Source organism: Lithobates pipiens, unplaced genomic scaffold, assembly GCF_037356315.1.
Source record: "Lithobates pipiens isolate NorthernLeopardFrog02 unplaced genomic scaffold, aLitPip1_a1.2 Scaffold_23, whole genome shotgun sequence".
NCBI lineage: Eukaryota > Metazoa > Chordata > Amphibia > Anura > Ranidae > Lithobates > Lithobates pipiens.
This window is the reverse complement of record NW_027507785.1, coordinates 325,231,493-325,254,106: the sequence shown is the minus strand read 5'-3', so window position 1 is coordinate 325,254,106 and position 22,614 is coordinate 325,231,493. Positions and strand designations below refer to the sequence as shown.

Below are 22,614 nucleotides of genomic sequence, written 5' to 3'. Positions count from 1 at the left end.
CTTTTCAAGCTTCCATAGGCTTCAATACAGATGGATTCTTTGTCTACACACATGGGCTATACAAAATTGACCGTTTTCCTTGATCAAAATCTTATATGGAACAAAATAAGGATCATGATGGCTCCTGTACCTTTTTGGCAATGGTCGCCAGTCCATCCGCTGCCACAGGAACATCCATAGGGGTCTGGAAGGCAGAAGGTGAGTCCCTTGCATCCCTGATCCCTCTTACATGTCTCCTGACAGTTTCGGCCAAAGTTCCCTTCTCTGCATGCTGAAAAACAGAGAAACACAAATTTAATGTGTCCCTTCATTCCTTCATTTGGCATGATTATTTGGGGATTCTGCAAAAAAAGGAGTAACTAACTTAAAGTATAAAGAAAGTAAACCCGCGCTTGAGTAAAACAAAAAAAAAGGGATGCACACTAATCTAAAATGAAGGCCGCAGCTATCAGTGAGATACACACACCCAAAAGCAATAGAAAAAATTTCAAAAGCTGCACCAACAAAGAAAACAGTTTATATTAGCTAACCTAATGGAATATAAAAAATTATGAAAGTTATAAATAAATATCACATTCACTATACATAAAAAAAAAAAAAAAAAGAACAACAAATATTGTGATTTCCCAACTAAAGACGAAGGAACGAACAAAGTTAATCAAAAGTCCATAAGATATCCTCAGTTGCGATCCTTATCAGAACACCACGGTGATTCCACTCAAAAAAATGCACACAAGTGCCCGTCACCAAGAAGTGAGTGCGCTTACCAGATGGAAGCTTAATCAAAGCCTTGTATGCAAATCCTCAGTGTCCTCCTCCTTGCAACTTGTGTTCATAGATCAGCTAACCACAGTGAAAGGCAGCGTTCACATAAATATATATCTCGTTCAGCGATCCCAAAAAATGCTACCAATGGCTCCAAAAAGAAGAGGAAACCCACATAGTATAACACCGTTTGGTAAATTTATTTTAAAACATAAATATTGCACTTACATGGGCATCCATTCAGATACAGCATGCAAAATAAAACATAGAAAGCCGGCCGGCATTCGGGAGCCCGTCCTCCCCTTCTACAACGTGATGGCGTCACTGCGTGCTTTCCAGACGCGTTTCGTCACAAATGACGTTGTCAATGGGGTTCCCCATTGACAACGTTATTTGTGACGAAATGCGTCTGGGAGGGCACACAGTGACGCCATCACGTTGTAGAAGGGGAGGACGGGCTCCCGAATGCCGGCCGGCTTTCTATGTTTTATTTTGCATGCTGTATCTGAATTTAGGACACATGTCCCCTTTGTTCACCTCCTGTTCTGGTGACAACTATAAAATGGTGTATTTGCAACCAATTTATCTACCAGGGATAATGGTCACCAGGACAAATAGAGGGGGGATCTCTCAGATGGAGACACAGACAGCAACAAAATGAGGTCTACCAATCCACAGTCTATAAATTAATAACTTAATAAAGTTTTGGATATACATGCACTTACAAGCTAACCCTGCTTTTAAATAATGCCTGTGCCCCCCACTGTCTTGGGGGGGATCTTGGTATCCTACTGTTTTGGGGCACCCAGTTCCCCTAACCCTCTTTTCCTTGGACAACTGGCTCAATAAAATAGCAAAAAAGAAAATGAACAAAGTAAAAGTCTATCTGTCTGTCACTGTCAGTGAGTATCAAATCACTATTAGGAAATCTGGGGGGGGGGGGGCATAAAATCCAGTAGCTCTTTCAGGGGCCATTGCAATATGTGCAAAAGGCCACCTCCAGTATTCCTGGCTCAGGTATATGATAGTTCCCTTATTGATTCTGAAGGGAACTTGACTTACCCTTCTCACAGCGGGGTCCCATGAATCCTGGGGCACAAATACACTCTCCACTGATGTCATGACACACTCCGCCATTTAGGCACTCAAGACAATCCTTCTGGCAAGATGGACCCCACTTGTTCTCTGGGCATCCTGCATCAGTAGAGGAAAGAAGGCAAAAGAATATCAGAAAAGTAGAAATCAGGGGGCTCAGTATACACAGAAATTAGAGTTCTTATTGCTGACCTCGTACAATGAGTCTGAAAAAGGCGTTAGCCAAGGGTGTTGCTCCTGTAAACCCACCACTGTACACCCCCGCCTGACTCAGCTGCACATTTTGGAGAGTAAGCCGAGCAATCATGCCACTGATCTCGTTCTTGTAGGTGGTCTGGAAAAACGTTCCTACAATGGAAATGTTAATATGTTAGCACAAATCATTGTATCTGCATAGACTGTTGACTACATAGGATCAAAGGACCAACATCTGGAAACGCTGACTCTAAAGGACCAAGCACTGGAAGCATTGACTCTAGAGGATCAATCACTGGGAACACTGACTCCAGAGGACCAACTTTTCGGAGCCCTGACTCCAATGAGCTAACCGTTGTGAGCTCTGTCTTCAGAGAACCAATCACTGAAAGTGCTGCTTCCAGAGGATCAACCACTGGGAGCACTGTTTCTAGAGGACCAACTGCTGGGAGCACTGACCCTAGAAGACCAACTAATTCAAAGTACTGACTTCAGAAGGTCAACCGTTTGGAGCACTGACTCCAGATGATCAATCACTGCGAGTGCTGACTCTAGAGGACTTACCGCTAGGATTACTCACTCTAGAGGACCAACTGTTGGAAGTGTTGACTCCAGTCAACCAATTATGGGGAGTACTGATTTTAGAGCACCAACTGCTGGGAGTGCTGACTCCAGAGGCTTAACCACTTGGATTGCTGACTCTAGAGGACCAACCGCTGGGATCATTGACTCCAGAGGACTAACTGCTAGAAGCGCGGACTTCAGAGGATCAACAACTAGGAGTGCTGACTCTGGAGGACCAATACCTGGGAGTGCTGCCTCCAGAGGCCCAACAACTAGGATTACTGATTCTGGAGGGCCAATCACTGAAAGTGCTGACTTCCAGGGATCAACCACTGGGAGCATTGACTCTAGAGGACCAACTATTGGGAGTGTTGACTCCAGAGTACCAGTGGTGGGATTGCTGACTCCAGAGGCTCAACCACTAGGATCACTGACTCTGGAGGACCAACTGCTGGGACATCTGACTCTAGAGGATCAATACCTGAGAGTGCTGACTCCATAGGACCAACCACTGGAAGCACTGACTCCACAGAACCAATTACTTGTATTGCTGACTCCAGAGAACCAACCGTTGGGAATGCTGACTCCAGAGAACCCACTGCTGACTGTAAAAGTCCAGTATAAAGATCAGCAGTATGCAAAACTTCAGAGAAAAATCTCCTTTTGAGGTCTAAATATTCTTATCTGATGTTAACCCATTCAGCTCTCACACCCGTACTTCTATGGAGAGCAATTTTCTACATTTCTGCTTTGGGCTTGTTTAGATGGAAACGATTGGCAACAACTTTGTCAATATATATAAGAAAACAAAACTATACATATATTATTTAATACACAAACAGATTTTGTTTTTTGATATTGTCTTGCAAAAATGATTTTATTTTTTATATTATCCATAGACAAATCCATAGACAAAAAACAAAAAAACTCACTTTTTCTACTACTGTTAGTTTTAACCACTTGCTGACCGCCAACAGTACATTTACTACAGGTGGCCAGAATGGGCAGGCTGGATCATACATATGTACGTCATCCAGCCTGGGGGACGCAGCGTGCCGCTCCCACGATCTCTGCGTCCACCAGATACCCGTCCACTAATGATCACAATGTCAGCAAAAGCTGGTATAAATGTCATTCATAACAGCTGTGATTCCTATACGGTGATGCTGTGATTGGCCTACAGCTATCACATGATACCTGCGCCAATCACAACACCCTGTACCATGTAATTAGCTGTAGCCAAGCACAGATCACTAGTAATCACAGCTGTTATGAATGTAACCCAATCACGACAGTTCAAAACATTGCTGTTACAGTGATTATTATTGAAACAGTAATCAAAGTGTAAAAAATAAAAAAAAATCCCTGATCAACCCCCCCCCCCCCCCCCCAAAGTAGCACAGTGTTATTATGGTGACACTGCACTATACTGATGAAAGTATTTTAAAAAATAGTAACAATTAAAAAAAAAAAAAAAAAAGATATAGATTATATATATATATATATATATATATATATATATATATATATATATATATACATATATATATATTAGGGCTGTGAAAATTAAAGATTAATTCCTCAATTAATCGTAAATTTTTTTGATCGATCAAAATAATTTTGACTGGTACTCCCCTCTCCGCCGACTTCCCGGTCTTCAGGGAGTTCCGCCGGAGATCTGGTGACGTTGAAGTTTCTGATTGAATGTAACGTGTACTGGGGAGGAGCTACGCATGCCACCCGCTGCTGCCCTACGGAACTAACACGATTGTCGGCTTTACATGCTGTGTTTTTATCATCTTTATGTGAGTAGTTTGTGTTTGAACACAAAAATTAAATCGTATACTTAAGCGGTGAGCACTTCGATCTTTTCTTTCTACCCATAACCTGAGATTGTGAGAGAAGTTTATGGTCCGTGTTAACCCTTTTGATACCCGCATGCATGACCACCTGTTTGCACAGGAGTCCATGCCATAAGGGGAGAGTGATTAGTTAGACCGGAGGTGGAGGGATTGTCACGCTACTGTGGGAAAAAAAATTACTTACGTCAGTGCTACAGTTTGAATTTAAAACGTTTGTGTGAACTGTGAAGTTAAGTCATGGATTGTGGAAACTAACTAGTGTCAGGTTATTGTATATAGTGTATACCACATTTACCACTGACTAATGCAGAGTTGCAATGCAAGGAGATCAGATAAAAGTAGTTGGATCTGTATGTGCTTTATAATTAATCGAAATTAGTCGATTAATCGATTAAAAATAAAATCGATTAATCGAACACAAAATTTTTAATCAGTAACAGCCCTAATATATATATATATATATATATATATATATATAATTTTAAAATGTAATCTTTTTTTAACATACTGTCACCAGTCAGTGTCCCTGATCACGTCACCCGATGATGATGCTGTACTGTACTGGTGACAGTATATTAAAAAAAACTAAGGGTTTTCAGGGATTGTCTAAAAGTTAATAGAGTAGGAGATGATTGAACAGATTGGGGTAGGGAGTTCCATAGGATTGGAGAGGCCCTGGAAAAGTCCTGGAGGCGAGTATGGGAGGAGGTGATGAGGGAGCTAGAGAGCAGGAGGTCTGGAGAGGAACGAAGAGAAGGAGTAGGTTGGTATTTAGAGACTAGGCTAGTGATGTAGCTGGGGGTGAAATTGTGGATGGCTTTGTAAGTTAATAAAGTATTTTGAATTTAATTCTTTGGCCGACCGAAAGCCAGTGGAGGGATTGACAGAGAGGAGTAGCAGACACAGAGCGATTGGTAAGGTGGATGAGTCTGGCAGCGGCATTCATGATGGATTGAAGAGGTGATAGACTATGTAGAGGTAAACCAATGAGAAGGGAGTTGCAGTAGTCGAGGCGAGAGATGACCAGCGAGTGAATTAAGAGCTCTGTTGTGTCATTGGTTAGAAAGGGGCGTATTTTGGAGATGTTGCGGAGGTTGAGGTGGCAGGATCTGGACAGTGGTTGGACGTGGTGCTTAAAGGAGAGTTCGGAGTCCAGGACTACACCTAGAACCTTGGCATGTGGGGATGGGCTTATAGTTGTGCCAGAGAGATTAGGCGAAGGGGCCTATGGGGGAGGAAAAATTACAAGTTCGGTTTTGGATAGATTGAGTTTGAGGAAGAGGTGTGACATCCAGACTGATATATCTGATATATTAGTGATACGTGAGGAGATAGAGGGAGTGATCTGAGGGGTAGAGAAATAGATTTGGGTGTCCTCAGCATAGAGATGGTATTGGAAGCCATGGGAGGCTATCAGCTGACCCAGGGAGAAGGTGTAGATTGAAAATAGGAGAGGTCCAAGAACAGAACCTTGGGGGACCCCAACAGAGAAAGGAAGAGGAGAGGAGGAAGTAGAGTTGTAAGAAACACTAGAGGTGCAGTTGGATAAATAGGAAGAGAACCAGCAAAGCATACAGTCATGGAGACCAAAGGCAGGGAGTTTTTTGAGGAGGAGGGGGTGGTCAACCGTATCAAAGGCAGGGGAGAGGTCCAGGAGTACAGAATAGTGTCGACGGTTTTGGCCATTAGTAGATGGTTTGTTAGTTTTAGGAGAGCAGTTTCTGTGGAGTGTTGAGGACAAAATCCAGACTGAAGGGGATCAAGAAGGCTATTATCAGCGAGGTGGACACCCAGTTGGTTGTAGACCAGACGTTCAAGGAGTTTGGATAAAACGGGGAGCAAGGAGATGGGGAGTAGGTTGTTAAGATTGGATGGGTCCAGTGAGGGCTTTATAAGTATGGGTCTGACAAGTGAATGTTTTAGAGCAGTGATTCTCAACCAGGGTTCCGTGGAACTCTAGGGTTCCTCCAGAGGTTGCTAGAGGTTCCTTCAGCATTGGGCAATTTCTGCCTCAGATAAGTTCCCACCGACACCATTGATCTTTTTAACTATCTGTAAGGAGGTAATTCTTCCCAATGACCACAAGTGTGAGGACCATTCTTCCCACTGACCATCACACTAATGTATGATGAGTTGTAGATTTCTAATTTTTAGCAGAGGGGTTCCCCGAGACTGGAGAACTATTTCAAGGGTTCCTCTGTGTTGAAAAGGTTGAGAAAGGTTGTTTTAGAGAGTTGGGGAAAATTCCAGAAGAGAGGGAGAGATTGAAGATGTGGGTTAGAGAGTGTAGCATAGAGCCAGAGGGTGAACGTAGCATTTGCGAGGGAACAGGATCCAGTTTTTATGTTTATAAACTATGTTACTTTTTCATTTTGGATAGGGTGAAGAAGGATTATAACACCTTAGAACATGTTACTTTGTATCTCTCTATCTCCTGTCTGAACAATGTTTATAAACAATGTTACTTTGTTTCTCTCTGTGTCCTCTGATATCCTGTGCTAGATGGTCTGTTTTGTTACAGCAATATCTTCTACAGCTGTTGTGTTTACACAGCAACTCTTGGGTGTCATTCTGACAGACAGGAATTGCCGGTGTTTTATCAGAATAGCGAACCCATCAGATTAGATAACGGACGTGATGTTCTGTCAGCTGCACATGCGTTCCACCGCTACCAGGTTTGCTAATCTAACAGCACACCTACAGTCAGAAGGCAGCAGCAGACATCTTGCTACACCCAGTCAAGTCTTAATGTTACATTTTGAAAGAAGTTGGACACCCCCAGTAGGAAGGTGGCAAAGGCCATGTTAGTACACCCCACACTGCTCAGTGCAGGGCTCCTGCAAAGGATTTTTGACACCCTAGGCAAAACCTAATTTTGCTGCCCACCCCCGGCTCCACCCCTGAATCCACCCCCTTTGCCCTGCCCATGTATACCTCACCTTTTTATTGAAGCGCTCACCAAATGCAGCCTCACCATTGCCCATCAAATGCAGCCTCACCATTGCCCATCAAATGCAGCCTCACCATTGCCCATCAAATGCAGCCTCACCATTGCCCATCAAATGCAGCCTCACCATTGCCCATCCAATGCAGCCTCACCATTGCCCATCAAATGCAGCCTCACCATTGCCCATCAAATGCAGCCTCACCATTGCCCATCAAATGCAGCCTCACCATTGCCCATCCAATGCAGCCTACCAGTGCCCATCAAATGCAGCCTCACCATTGCCCATCAAATGCAGCCTCACCATTGCCCATCAAATGCAGCCTCACCATTGCCCATCAAATGCAGCCTCACCATTGCCCATCAAATGCAGCCTCACCATTGCCCATCCAATGCAGCCTACCAGTGCCCATCAAATGCAGCCTCACCATTGCCCATCAAATGCAGCCTCACCATTGCCCATCAAATGCAGCCTCACCATTGCCCATCCAATGCAGCCTACCAGTGTCCATCAAATTCAGCCTCACCAGCGCCCATCAAATGCCGCCTACCAGTGCCCATAAATGCAGCCTACCAGTGCCCATCAATTAATTTTAACTTTCTTCCATTCATCCGGGAGTCGGTACACAGACACAGTCCTCCGCTGCTGCTGCTGCGCCTCTGACACTATGTGCGAATGGAGCGGCGGCTGCCTGCTGATGCTGATACTTAGTTGCTTGCTGCAGAGAGAATAGAGTAGGAACACCAGTGGCTGGGCGCCCTAGGCGGCTGCCTAGTTTGCCTAGTGGCTCAGTGCTAAACATTTAAGCTTTCAAAATTAAACAACCAAACAGCATCACAGATATACTATATTTATGTATATACACTCAGTTAGTTTATTGCTAAAATTACTCCAAGACTTGGCTGGGTGTAGTAAGATGGCTACTGCTGCCTTCTGACTGCAGGTATTCTGTCAGATTAGCAAGTTTGGTAGACGTGGAACGCATGCACAGCTGACGGAACACCACTTCCGTTACATTATCTGACGGGTTCGCTAATCGGATAGAACACCAGAAAATGTGAGGGGGAAGCAGAAGGACGAGGTGTCCTACACATACCTTGCAGAATTCGGTTACGCTTTTTTTTTTTTTTTTTTTTGGACGAGTGTAACATGTCTAGTGCTGACAGCTGGTTAAATATGTACTGTATCTATAACATCATCAGCCCAAAGCAAAACTAATGTTTTTATTGGTTCCACCATATCCTTGGAATTGCATAGACTCACATTATTTCCTCCGCACATCCTTACCATTATATTTCCACATTATATCCGCATTTGATGGCTTTATCACTTTGGCCTCTAAGTGAGCGTCTTGGTTGATGCTGACAGTTACCGTCACTCTCAAGGGAGTCAGATCAGCTGTGGGGGAAAAAGCAACAGTTGAGTATTTTAAGGGTTTACATCTAATTTTTTTGACAAAATATTAGGAGGCATGACCATGCAGTTGTATACAGTAATACCTTGGATTACGAGCATAATTCGATCCAGAAGAATGCTTGTAATCCAAAGCACTCGTATATCAAAGCGAGTTTCCCCATAGGAAATAGTGGAAACTCAGATAATCCGTTCCACAGCCACTGCTTGTCTATGCAGTACCGCATGTGGCCAGAGGTGCTCGGAGACCACTCGGAGACACTTGGAGATGCTCGGAGACACTCGGGGATGGTCACCGGCGCCCCCCGCACCTCTGGCAAAATGCAGTACTGCACACCCCCGCCGCTTGAATCCTGCTTGTCTTGCTAGACAACGTTCGCAAAGTGAGAAAGGATTTAAAAAAGAAAAAAAAAGCTTGTATTGCGAAACACTCTTAACCACTACAATACAGGGCACTTTCACCCCCTTCCTTCCCAGCCCAATTTTCAGCTTTCAGCGCTCTCGCTCTTTCAGTGACAATTGCGTGGTCATGCTACACTGTACCCAAATGAAATTGTTATCATTTTTTTCGCACAAATAGAGCTTTATTTTGGTGTTATTTATTCACGACTCCGTTTTTTTTTTTTTGCGATATAAGCGCAAAAATAGCGGAAATTTGGAAAAAAAACTATATTTTCTTTTTTCTATTTGAAAAGAAATCCAATAAAATCAAATTTTGTCATAAATTTAAGCCAAAATGTATTCTGCTACATGTTTTTGGTAAAAAAAATTCCGTTAAGTGTATAATAATTGGTTTGTGTGATCACGGACATATGTACGCAAATGATCATGTACATATGTGTGCAGGTGATCACGTACATATGTGTGCAGATAATCATTGGGACATGTGATTTTAGTGGGACATATGTGGGGGACATGTTTTTATTATTAGGGACATGTGTTTTTATTATTTGGGGACATGTATGTTTTGGGGACATGTGTGTTTTGGGGACATATGTGGGGACTGTGTTTGTACTGTGTGGTGTGTTGTGTGTGTACACTACACTGATGATCAGTGAGTAAAAAGCTGTAAAAAGCAGCCCATACTCACTGATCATCAGCCGGCTGCAGCGATCTGCTCTCTTCTCCTCAGCGGTGACTTCCGTGTGAGGAGAGGAGAGCCGATTGCCTAGCAACCGGCTGTTTGTTTACATCACATGACGGCCGTGATTGGACACGGCCGTCATGTGATCAGGAGGGCCAATCACAGAGCCCTCCTGCCGATCTGAGATGTGCCGTGTCCGGGTGACACGAGCACATCGGGATCGCGCCGCTGCGCGGGCGCGCGCGCGCGCGATCCCGCTGCTCCTGAATGACGTTCCCAAACGTCCTATCAGGAGCAGGCGGCTCCCACCCGGCCGTATATACGCATTGGCCGGGTGGGAAGTGGTTAACCACTTCAGCCCCGGACCAATTTTCAGCCTAAGGACCAGAGGTCTTTTTACAATTTGGCACTGCACTGCTTTAACTGGTAATTGCGCGGTCATGCAATGTTGTACCCAAAACTAAATTTGCGTCCTTTTCTTCCCACAAATAGAGCTTTCTTTTGATGGTATTTGATTGCCTCTGCGATTTTTATTTTTTGCGATATAAATGGAAAAAGACCGAAAATTTCGAGAAAAAAATATATTTTCTACTTTTTGTTATAAGAAAAATCGAATAAACTCAATTTTCTTCATACATTTAGGGCAAAATGTATTCAGTCACATGTCTTTAGTAAAAAAAATGTCAATAAGCGTATATTTATTGGTTTGCGCAAAAGTTATAGCGTCTACAAACTAGAGTACATTTTCAGGAATTTACACAGCTTTTAATTTATGACTGCCTATCTCATTTCTTGAGGTGCTAAAATGGCAGGGCAGTACAAACCCCCCCCAAATTACCCTTTTGGAAAGTAGACACCCCAAGGAAATTGCTGAGGGGCATGTTTAGCCCATTGAATATTTTTTTTTGTCCCAAGTGATTGAATAATGACAAAAAAAAAAAAAGTTTACAAAAAGTTGTCACTAAATGATATATTGCTCACACATGCCATAGTTATATGTGGAATTGCACCCCAAAATATATTCTGCTGCTTCTCCTGAGTACGGGGATACCACATATGTGGGACTTTTTGGGAGTCTAGCCGCGTACGGCACCCCAAAATCCAATCACTGCCTTCAGGATTTCTAAGGGTGCAAATTTTTGATTTCACTCCTCACTACCTATCACAGTTTCGAAGGCCATAAAATGTCAAAATAATACAACCCCCCCCCCAAATGACCCCATTTTGGAAAGTAGACACCCCAAGCTATTTACTGAGAGGCATGTTGAGTCCATGAAATATTTTATATTATATTGTATAGTTGCAGGAATATTACAATTTTTTTTTTTTTTTGCACAAAGTTGTCACTAAATGATATATTGCTCACACATGCTATGGGCAGAAGTCAAATTACACCCCAAAATAAATTCTGCTGCTTCTCCCGAGTACGGGGATACCCCATGTGGGGGACTTTTTGGGAGCCAAGCCATGTACGGGACCCCGAAAACCAAGCACTGCCTTCAGGATTTAAATATAAAACGCTACCAAAAAAAACTGTTAGCGATCGCAGGGATCAGGCCTGACTCTGCGATCGCTGCAGTTATGTGTTTAGTGTTTTGTAAGTGACAGTGATCGATCGATACTGCACTTGGGTGGGCTGGGCGGAGGGGCAAAATGCAGGTGCTAGCAGGTATTTGGGCTGACCCCGCTAACAAAGCGTTTTTTTGGAACCCTAAACTGCTGGGGATGCTAGTATAGATCTGATCAGATCAGATATTGATCTGTTCAGATTCTATACCACTACGGGAGGTGTATGCTTTGCGCGTGGGTGTTAGCGGTACTGGCATTAACCTAGCGCTGCCTGGGGCGACGCAGACCCTGACCCTAAAACCTAATTGATATCACCCGCCGGGTGATCAGGGGGTTAAACCTTTATTGGGTAATAAATGGTGGGTGCCCTGATGGGTAGTATATGGGGGTACCTAGCGCTATAAAAACCTGGCGGTGAACCTAAAAAAATAACTAGCTACCTAGCGACACTAGCGACACTAGCGACACTAATGCAGCGATCAGAAAAACGATTGCTTAGTGACACTGGCAAAAGGGGGTGAAAGGGTTAACTCTAGGGGCAATCAGGGGGTTAATCCTTTATGGGGGGGGGTAGGGGGCTACCCTGGACCTAACACTAACTGCCCTGACCGTTTTTACTGTCACACCTGACACTAAATGCAGTGATCAGTAAATAAATGATCACTGCAATCAGTGACACTGTGACTGGGAAGGGGGGGGGGGGCGATCGGGGGGGGGGGGCGATCGGGGGGTAATTTCTGTGCCTATGTGTACCTACATGTCAGTGTAGTGATTGGTGCACTTACTATTGTGTTCTCCTCACAGTCCGGTCAAAAAGACCGCCCGGAGGAGAATGACATCACTTCCTCCCTGCCTGTGTTTACACTTACACAGGCGAGGGAAGCTTCTCATTCGCCAGGAGCGATCGAGAGGGGATGGCCAGAAACCAACGGCCATCCCCTCATCCCGGATCGCTCCTGAAGCGAAACGGACCGCCGCATCCAGCGGGAGGGGGTCCGATCGGACCCCCCACCCGCTGGAAGGCAAGCGCGTACATGTACGTACTTGTGCCTGTCGGTGCCATTGTGCCGACGTACATTGCCATGCGGCAGTCCTTAAGTGGTTAAACCACGTTACTGGCAATCCGAGGTTCCACTGTATTTTTGCTAATCTGGAGCACCAGGCATATTAAAAACGCCAACATTTTATCCAGCAGAGAGCGGGAAAAAAGCATTTAAACAGCAAATCAGCATTTTTGCTAGAAAATTACTTAAAACCCTCAAAAACATTATATATTTTCTGAAAGCAGAGGCCCTGGAGAATAAAATGGTGGCCGTTGCAATTTTTTATGCCACACGTTATTTGCGCAACTCTCTATCAAATAAAAATTTGCATGAAAAAAAAAAAACTATGAATTTTAGTGCACACAAACACAATAAAACACCCAATTTTCGTTCAAATCTGAAAGATGATGTTGCGTCAAATAAATAGCAAACATATCAAGATTTAAAATTACTCATGCCTGTGAAATGGCAGAAAACTACAGTGCCTAATACTGTCCTGAGGCAGCGATTTTACAGGTTATCATTTCAGAATTATTGCTCTCGCTCCGATGTACCCGGTGATACCTCACATGTGTGGTGTAATCGCTGTTTACATATGTGTGCTCGACCTACGTGCATGTTTGCATGTGCATGGGGAGATGGAGTGCTTTTTATTTGTAATTTTTATTTACTTTTTTTTAATTTTTTTTTATTTGACACTTTTTAATTTAGATTTTTTTTTTCATTTAACCACTTAAGAGCCGAGCCTCTTTCTTAGATTTGTTGTTTACAGGTTAAAAACATATTTTCTTTGCTAGAAAATTACTTAGAACCCCCAAACATTATAAATTTTTTTTCTAGCACCCTAAAGAATAAAATGGCAGCCGTTGCAATGCTTTCTGTCACACCGTATTTGTGCAGCGGTCTTACGCAAAAAGCGCACTTTTTTTTGGAAAAAAAAAAACCTTTTTGAATTAGAAAATAAGACAACAGTAAAGTTAGCCAAATTTTTTTTTTATATATTGTGAGAGATAACGTTATGCCGAGTAAATTGATACCCAACATGTTTCGCTTCGAAATTGCACCCACACGTGGAATAGCGAGAAACTTTTACCCTTAAAAATCTCCATAGGCGGCGTTTAAAAAATTCTAAATTCTACATTACATAAATTCTACAAGTTGCCTGTTTTGCGTTACAGAGGAGGTCTGGGGCTGGAATTATTGCTCTCGCTCTACCGATCGCGTCGTTCCTTATGTGTGTGGTTTGAACACCGTTTTCATATGCGGGCGCTACTCATTTATGCCTTTCGCTTCTGCACACGAGCTCGGCGGGACGGGGAGCGTTAAAAAAAAATTTTTTTTATTTATTTTACCTTTTATTTTTTAATTTTACACTGTTCTTTTAAAAAAAAATGGTGTCACTTTTATTCCTATTACAAGGAATATAAACATCCCTCGTAATAGAAAAAAGCATGACAGGTCCTCTTAAATCTGACATCTTGGGTCAAAAAGACGTCACATCTCATATTTACACTAAAATGTAATAAAAAATAAAAAATGTCATTGAAAATATACCAAAAAAAAATGGCCATTTAAGAGCTATGGGCAGAAGTGACGTTTTGACGTCGCTTCCGTCCTGCAATGATATGGAGACGGGTGGGGGCCATCTTCCCCTCATTTGTATCTATACCCAGGAAGGAGAAGGATCCGATCGCCTCTGCCGCTACCGACGGCTCCGGTAAGCGGCGGAAGGCACTGGAGAGCGGCGGGAGGGGGAGGGCCTTTCCCGCCACCGATAAAAGTGATATTGCAGCAAATCCGCCGCAGAGACCACTATTATCGGAAACCGGACCGCCTGCCAAAGAAGAGGATACCGGGATTATGGCAGCTAGTTGCTGCCATAACAAAGATATCCCTCTTCAAAAATAGAACGTTTATTGGCGTGCGGCGGTCCTGAAGTGGTTAAATGGGAAAGCCTTATGGGTTTTCACTTCTATGCATTAAGGTGAAACACCTTCTGTGCTGCAGCTCCCCCCCCCACACACACACACACACACCTTTTTTTACCTGAGTCCGATCCGATCCAGCGATGTGCACGAGCGCAGCAGCTCCAGCTGCTGTCTCTCTCCTCATTGGACAGATTTATAGCAATGAGATCGATTAGCTCTCACTGCTGTCAATGAAAAGCTGTGAGATGGGAGCTGGGGGCGGGGCCTAATCCCGCTGTCTGTGTCAATGGAGGCAGCAGCGGGGACTCGGGAGAAACAAATACCCCTATGGAAAGCAGTTTTGTGTGGGGGCACCTGATAAAGAGGAGGAGCCTGAAGTTCCGGCGTGGGACCCCAGAAGAAGATTGGGGCTGCCCTGTGCAAAACCATTGCACAGAGCAGGTAAGTATAGGAGGTTAATCATTCACAGCTCAAGGAATCTCAATCAGCCTCTGGGGAAAGGCTAGGGTTCAACAAAGCCCTGGTTGAGAATGGCTGCTCAATGCTGTGCAGATTAAGGCCGCGTACACACGGGCGGACTGTTCGCCCAACCTTGTCCGCTGAACAGTGTTTGGGCGGACAGTCCGCTCGTGTGTGGGCTTTCAGCGGACAGTTTCAGCGGACAGTTGGACGGACAAAGTCTTTCGGAAATTCCGAAAAACTGTCCGCTGAAACTGTGTTTGAGCGAACAGTCCGCCCGTGTGTAGGCTTGTCCGCTGTACTTTCGAAATGAGCGGACTGTTCCCGCTCGGAAAGTCCGCCCATTTCGAGCGCGTGTACAGGTAGGCGGGGCCCGCGAAGGAGACGTCGCGGGCTCCGCCGCCTGGAATGGGCTTAAAGGGGAACCCCAACGCCGAAAAAAATCGGCGTGGGGGTTCCCCCCAAGTCCACACCAGACCCTTGTCCGAGCACGCTACCCGGCCGGCCAGGAAAGGGGGGCGAGCGAGCGCGCCCCCCCTCCTGAGCCGTACCAGGCCGCGTGCCCTCAACATGGGGGGTGCCTTGGGGAAGGGGGGGCCGCGCGGCCCCCCCACCCCAAAGCACCTTGTCCCCATGTTGATGAGGACAAGGGCCTCTTCCCGACAACCCTGGCCGTTGGTTGTCGGGGTCTGCGGGCGGGGGGCTTATCGGAATCCGGGAGCCCCCTTTAAGAAGGGGGCCCCCGGATACCGGCCCCCCACCCTATGTGAATGAGTATGGGGTACAATGTACCCCTACCCATTCACCTGTGAACTAAAGTACAATAAAAAACACAACACAGAGAAAAAATATTTTATTGCACAGCTCCGGGGGTCTTCCGTCTTCGGGGGTCTTCTCGCCGGACTCCTCCGCTATATGTGTGTAGCTCTTTTGCTAGCGGAGGAGTCCGGCTTTCTTCCTCCCCGCCGCCGGCGTCTTCTCCCGACTTCGGGGGTCTTGTCCCCCTCTTCGGTTCTTCTGCCGGGCCACCGCGCCTGGTCCGGTGGCCCGGTCTTCTGTCGCCGTCTTCCGTTCTTCTGTCGCCGCCTTCGGTTCTTCTGCCGGGCCACCGCGCCTTCTTGTAGCTCTTTTACAGGCGGTGGCCCGGTCTTCTGTCGCCGCTGCCGCCGCCGCCTTCCGTTCTTGTTCTTCTTCTTGTTCTTCTTCTTCTTCTCCTGGAGATGTTGACTCGACGATCTCTCCGGCCGGAATGCCAGAGCCGCGCTGTGCGGTCACTTATATAGTGACAATGGGGCGGTGTCACATGGTATATGTCACATGGGTTGGTCACATGGTGACCCCGCCCCCTTACGATGTCATAGTCCCCATGTGACATCAACCCATGTGACCAACCCATGTGACATATACCATGTGACACCGCCCCATTGTCACTATATAAGTGGCAGCGGAGCGTGTCCCTGGCATTCCGGCCGGAGAGATCGTCGAGTCAACATCTCCAGGAGAAGAAGAAGAAGAACAAGAAGAAGAACAAGAACGGAAGGCGGCGGCGGCGGCAGCGGCGACAGAAGACCGGGCCACCGCCTGTAAAAGAGCTACAAGAAGGCGCGGTGGCCCGGCAGAAGAACCGAAGGCGGCGACAGAAGAACGGAAGACGGCGACAGAAGACCGGGCCACCGGACCAGGCGCGGTGGCCCGGCAGAAGAACCGAAGAGGGGGACAAGACCCCCGAAGTCGGGAGAAGAGGCCGGCGGCGGGGAGGAAGAAAGCCGGACTCCTCCGCTAGCAAAAGAGCTACACACATATAGCGGAGGAGTCCGGCGAGAAGACCCCCGAAGACCCCCGGAGCTGTGCAATAAAATATTTTTTCTCTGTGTTGTGTTTTTTATTGTACTTTAGTTCACAGGTGAATGGGTAGGGGTACATTGTACCCCATACTCATTCACATAGGGTGGGGGGCCGGTATCCGGGGGCCCCCTTCTTAAAGGGGGCTCCCGGATTCCGATAAGCCCCCCGCCCGCAGACCCCGACAACCAACGGCCAGGGTTGTCGGGAAGAGGCCCTTGTCCTCATCAACATGGGGACAAGGTGCTTCGGGGTGGGGGGCCGCGCGGCCCCCCCTTCCCCAAGGCACCCCCCATGTTGAGGGCACGCGGCCTGGTACGGCTCAGGAGGGGGGGCGCGCTCGCTCGCCCCCCTTTCCTGGCCGGCCGGGTAGCGTGCTCGGACAAGGGTCTGGTGTGGACTTGGGGGGGAACCCCCACGCCGATTTTTTTCGGCGTTGGGGTTCCCCTTTAAGCCCATTCCAGGCGGCGGAGCCCGCGACGTCTCCTTCGCGGGCCCCGCCTACCTGTACACGCGCTCGAAATGGGCGGATTTGCCTCCGCCTTACGTGGGCGAGTCCGTTCATTTCAAAAGTTGAGCGAACTGTTTGCCCAACCTTGTTCGTCAAACAGTCCGCTCGTGTGTGGGCAAGTCCGCTCATGCAAATTTTGAGCGGACTGTTTGATGAAACTGTTTGCCGAACAAGGTTGGGCGAACAGTCCGCCCGTGTGTACGCGGCCTAAGTTCCTGCAGACTCTCCCGACGTGTTTTATCCTTTCACTATGTGCTGCCTTTCTCTGAACTTGTTTTTTCATATTAATATCTCTTTCTAAATGAGGACTTCAGAACTGGACAAGGTATTCTAAACCAGGCCTTTATATAGATCTATCTAGGGCATAGCTAATCAATATTATCAATATCTATCTGGGGATCACTCCAGGTATAACTAAAGACCTATATAGAGGAATCAGGATCTCCTTCCTCCTGCTGGTGACCCCTCTAGTGATATAAAGATCTATATAGAGGAATCAGGACCTCCTTCCTCCTGCTGGTGACCCCTCTAGTGATATAAAGATCTATATAGAGGAATCAGGACCTCCTTCCTCCTGCTGGTGACCCCTCTAGTGATATAAAGACCTATATAGAGGAATCAGGACCTCCTTCCTCCTGATGGTGACCCCTCTAGTGATATAAAGATCTATATAGAGGAACCAGGACCTCCTTCCTCCTGCTGGTGATCCCTCTAGTGATATAAAGATCTATATAGAGGAACCAGGACCTCCTTCCTCCTGCTGGTGATCCCTCTAGTGATATAAAGATCTATATAGAGGAACCAGGACCTCCTTCCTCCTGCTGGTGACCCCTCTAGTGATATAAAGATTCATATAGAGGAATCAGGACCTCCTTCCTCCTGCTGGTGACCCCTCTAGTGATATAAAGATTCATATAGAGGAATCAGGACCTCCTTCCTCCTGCTGGTGACCCCTCTAGTGATATAAAGATCTATATAGAGGAATTAGGACCTTCTAGTGATGCATACTTTAACACAACACCCAATGCTACATAGGTCTCCATGGAAGGCACAGGAAACATCTGGCAGAATCACCTCTAATTATCCCTTTTTTGATTAGCTATACCTCAGTTACAGGAATCAGGACCTCCTTCCTCCTGCTGGTGATCCCTCGAGTGATATAAAGATCTATGTATAGTCCAGCCTTTCTCAACCTTTTCAACACAGAGGAACCCTTGAAATAACTGTCTGGTCTCAGGGAACCCCTGCAAAAAATGGCTATATCTACAGCCCGTGATACATTCGTTTGATGGTCAGTGGGAAGAATGCTTCTTACACTTTAGTCACTGGGACAAATTCCCCCCTTATAGATAGCTAAAAAGATCAATGGTCTCAGTGGGAACTTATCTGAAAGACAGAAATTGGTCATTGCTCAAGGAAACCCCTAGCAACATGTGGAGGAACCCTGGTTGAGAAACCCTGATAGAGAGGAATCAGGACCTCCTTCCATCTGCTGCTGTTCATTCTAGTGATATAAAGATCTAGTGTCTATAGAGGAATCAGGACCTTCTTCCTCCTGTTGGTGACCCCTCTAGTGATATAAAGATCTATATGGAGGAATCAGGACCTCCTTCCTCCTGATGGTGACCCCTCTAGTGATATAAAGATCTACCCTGTTTCCCCTAAAATAAGACCTAGTGTGATTGTCGGTGATAGCTGCAATAAAAGCCCTACCCCCCAAATAAGCCCTAGTTAAAGTCCTTGTAGGTCTTCTTTTCAGGGTAGGGCTTATTTTTGAGGAAACAGAGTAGGGCTTATTTGGGTGGTAGGGCTTATATTGCAGCCAACACCGACAATCACGCTAGGTCCTATTTTTAGGGGAAACAGGGTATATAGAGCAGGGGTGCTCAACCAGTGGCCCGGGTGCCACATGTGGCCCGCGGAGCTCTCTGATGTGGCCCACAACCTCCTGCTCTGGAATGGTGGCTTGGCAGGCCCAAATTGTGGGTTGCTAACCCACCGTCCCAGAGCATCAGTGTTTTTAATGAAGCTGGCGGTAGAGAAAGCAATTAGCTACAGAGCTGCATAAACCAATGCTTCCTGTATAGCACTGCCTCCTGTCACAGGCGGAGTGATACCAAATGCACTCTGCCTGGGACAGCAACAGCCGGCGATACCTGAATGGCAGATTGTTATTAAAGGTAAGTTTATTACTAAAATAACAGTGTATATATGGGTTTATCTCTTTTGCAGTGGTTACTGGGCTGCTTTCAAACTGATCCGCAGGTCCAGCGCAGAACACCTGTGGGTTACTTGCACTGAGCCATAAACTTCTGTTATCACCTGTGAGTTTGGTGCACTTTCAGAAAGTGCACCACACCTGCAGGATATAATAGAAGTCTAAAGCAAAGTGCAGCTAACCTGCAGGAGAGCCACAGGTGTACTGCACTGCACCTGCAGTTCAGGTAAACCACAGCGCGTCAGTGTGAAAGCAACATTAGGCCCCTTTGGCATGAATGGTCTGACCCAATCAAACCCTCCTTTCACCTCTATTGAGCCACAGATGTAAACGCATCTTGTGGCTGTATACACCCTCCTACCTCTAATCCGATCCACTAAAAAAACAGAAAAGGGATGCGTCCCATTCCATCATGGCAGATCAGATCTGGGGGCCCACAAAGTAGAGCAAGCCATGTCATATATATGTGCATATGCAGCGTGGACATGGACCTGTCATCCGCCCGCTCCACTCATTGTGGCCTGCGACTGGTTACTAAGTCGCTTAAGTGGCCCTCGCTCTTTAAAAGGTTGGGCACCCCTGATATAGAGGAATCAGGACCTTCTTCCTCCTGCTGGTGATCCCTCTAGTGATATAAAGATCTATATAGAGGAATCAGAACTTCGTCTTCCTGCTGGTGATCCCTCTAGTGATATAAAGATCTATATACAGGAATCAGGACCTCCTTCCTGCTGCTGGTGACCCCTCTAGTGATATAAAGATCTATATAGAGGAATCAGGACCTCCTCCCTCCTGCTGGTGATCCCTCTAGTGATATAAAGATCTATATAGAGGAATCAGGACCTCCTTCCTCCTGCTGGTGACCCCTCTAGTCATATAAAGATCTATATAGAGGAATCAGGACCTCCTTCTTCCTGCTGGTGATCCCTCTAGTGCTATAAAGATCTATATAGAGGAATCAGGACCTCCTTCCTCCTGCTGGTGATCCCTCTAGTGCTATAAAGATCTATATACAGGAATCAGGACCTCCTTCCTCCTGCTGGTGATCCCTCTAGTGCTATAAAGATCTATATAGAGGAATCAGGACCTCCTTCCTCCTGCTGGTGACCCCTCTAGTGATATAAAGATCTATATAGAGGAATCAGGACCTCCTTCCTCCTGCTGGTGATCCCTCTAGTGCTATAAAGATCTATATAGAGGAATCAGGACCTCCTCCCTCCTGCTGGTGATCCCTCTAGTGATATAAAGATCTATATAGAGGAATCAGGACCTCCTTCCTCCTGCTGGTGACCCCTCTAGTCATATAAAGATCTATATAGAGGAATCAGGACCTCCTTCCTCCTGCTGGTGATCCCTCTAGTGCTATAAAGATCTATATAGAGGAATCAGGACCTCCTTCCTCCTGCTGGTGATCCCTCTAGTGCTATAAAGATCTATAGTGATGGACGAACTTCCGACGGGACGTTTCGCGAACGCGAAACGCGAACGGGCACAAACGTTCGCGAAAACGACCGTTCGCCGCGGGCTCCATTGACTTCAATGGGAGGCGAATTTCGCAAACCTTTAGGTCGAATTTGCGGCCACGGGGTAATTATTAGGGGGTAGCACGTAGTCCCACCACCTGGACAATAGCATAATACATGTATGAGGTGAATTTGGGATCGATAACTACAAGCATTTTTTTTTTATTTGGGAAATTGTTCTGACAATTCAGGACTATGGAGCTAATGAAGGCAATGGAGGAGAGGGAAGGTCAGGGACCAGGGTAGGCAAACAAGAGGGTGCAGGAGATACAGAGCACTGACAGCAGCACCGTAATACAGAGCACTGACATCAGCACCGTGACATACAGCGCTGACAGCAGCTCCGTGACATACAGCGCTGACAGCAGCTCCGTGACATACAGCGCTGACAGCAGCTCCGTGACATACAGCGCTGACAGCAGCTCCGTGACATACAGCGCTGACAGCAGCTCCGTGACATACAGCGCTGACAGCAGCACCGTGACATACAGCGCTGACAGCAGCTCCGTGACATACAGCGCTGACAGCAGCTCCGTGACATACAGCGCTGACAGCAGCTCCGTGACATACAGCGCTGACAGCAGCTCCGTGACATACAGCGCTGACAGCAGCTCCGTGACATACAGCGCTGACAGCAGCACCGTGACATACAGCGCTGACAGCAGCTCCGTGACATACAGCGCTGACAGCAGCTCCGTGACATACAGCGCTGACAGCAGCTCCGTGACATACAGCGCTGACAGCAGCTCCGTGACATACAGCGCTGACAGCAGCTCCGTGACATACAGCGCTGACAGCAGCTCCGTGACATACAGCGCTGACAGCAGCTCCGTGACATACAGCGCTGACAGCAGCACCGTAAGCAGCCCCAGGAGGAAGTCAGCACAGCACAGGGATGGTGTGATCCCCTCATAATAAGAACCCCCAGGAGGAAGTCAGCACAGCACAGGGATGGTGGGAGCCCCTCATAATAAGAACACCCAGGAGGAAGTCAGCACAGCACAGGGATGGTGGGAACCCCTCATAATAAGCAGCCCCAGTAGAAATATGACACCGCTCAACCTCTTCAAAGAGGAGGGTAGGGGCATATAGTACGGTGTGCTTTTTTGGGTCAGGGAAGTGAGCCAAATGAATTAAGAAGGTCTGTGTGCTTGATTCCAAAAATTGTTTATAGACATATACATGGTCTACTGATCACATGTGTTGAATTCCTCCGAGATCCATGCCTCATTCATTTTTAGAAATGTGAGGTAGTTAACACTGTGGTGAGCTAGGCGAGTACGCTTATCGGTCACAATCCCCCCTGCTGCGCTGAACGTCCTTTCGGACAGGACACTGGATGAGGGGCAAGCCAACAGTTCGATTGCAAATTGGGCAAGCTCTGGCCAGAGGTCAAGCCTGCCCACCCAGTAGTCTAGGGGTTCATCACTCCTCAGAGCGTCCACATCGGCCGTTAACCCAATGTAGTCGGACACCTGACGGTCTAGGCGTTCCCTGATGCTGGATCCGGATGACACCTGTCGATGGGTCGGCTGAAAGAATGACCTCATATCCGAAGTCACCAACACATCTTCAAACCGGCCTCTTCTTGCAGGCGC

The 22,614-nt window shown here is 46.6% G+C and overlaps 1 protein-coding gene across 2 annotated transcripts in view; it reads right to left on the bottom strand.

Annotated features, from left to right (window-relative positions):
• Nucleotides 1-22,614, bottom strand: part of TIE1 (tyrosine kinase with immunoglobulin like and EGF like domains 1) — an 84,483-nt gene that overhangs the window by 42,308 nt on the left and 19,561 nt on the right. For both annotated transcript variants that reach the window (XM_077450645.1, XM_077450646.1), the window contains exons 3-6: nucleotides 8,714-8,824; nucleotides 2,053-2,208; nucleotides 1,828-1,959; nucleotides 131-271 (exon numbers count right to left, since the gene is read on the bottom strand). In XM_077450645.1, the coding sequence (XP_077306771.1) occupies nucleotides 131-271; nucleotides 1,828-1,959; nucleotides 2,053-2,208; nucleotides 8,714-8,824 (540 nt within the window). The remainder of the gene's footprint in view (nucleotides 1-130; nucleotides 272-1,827; nucleotides 1,960-2,052; nucleotides 2,209-8,713; nucleotides 8,825-22,614) is intronic.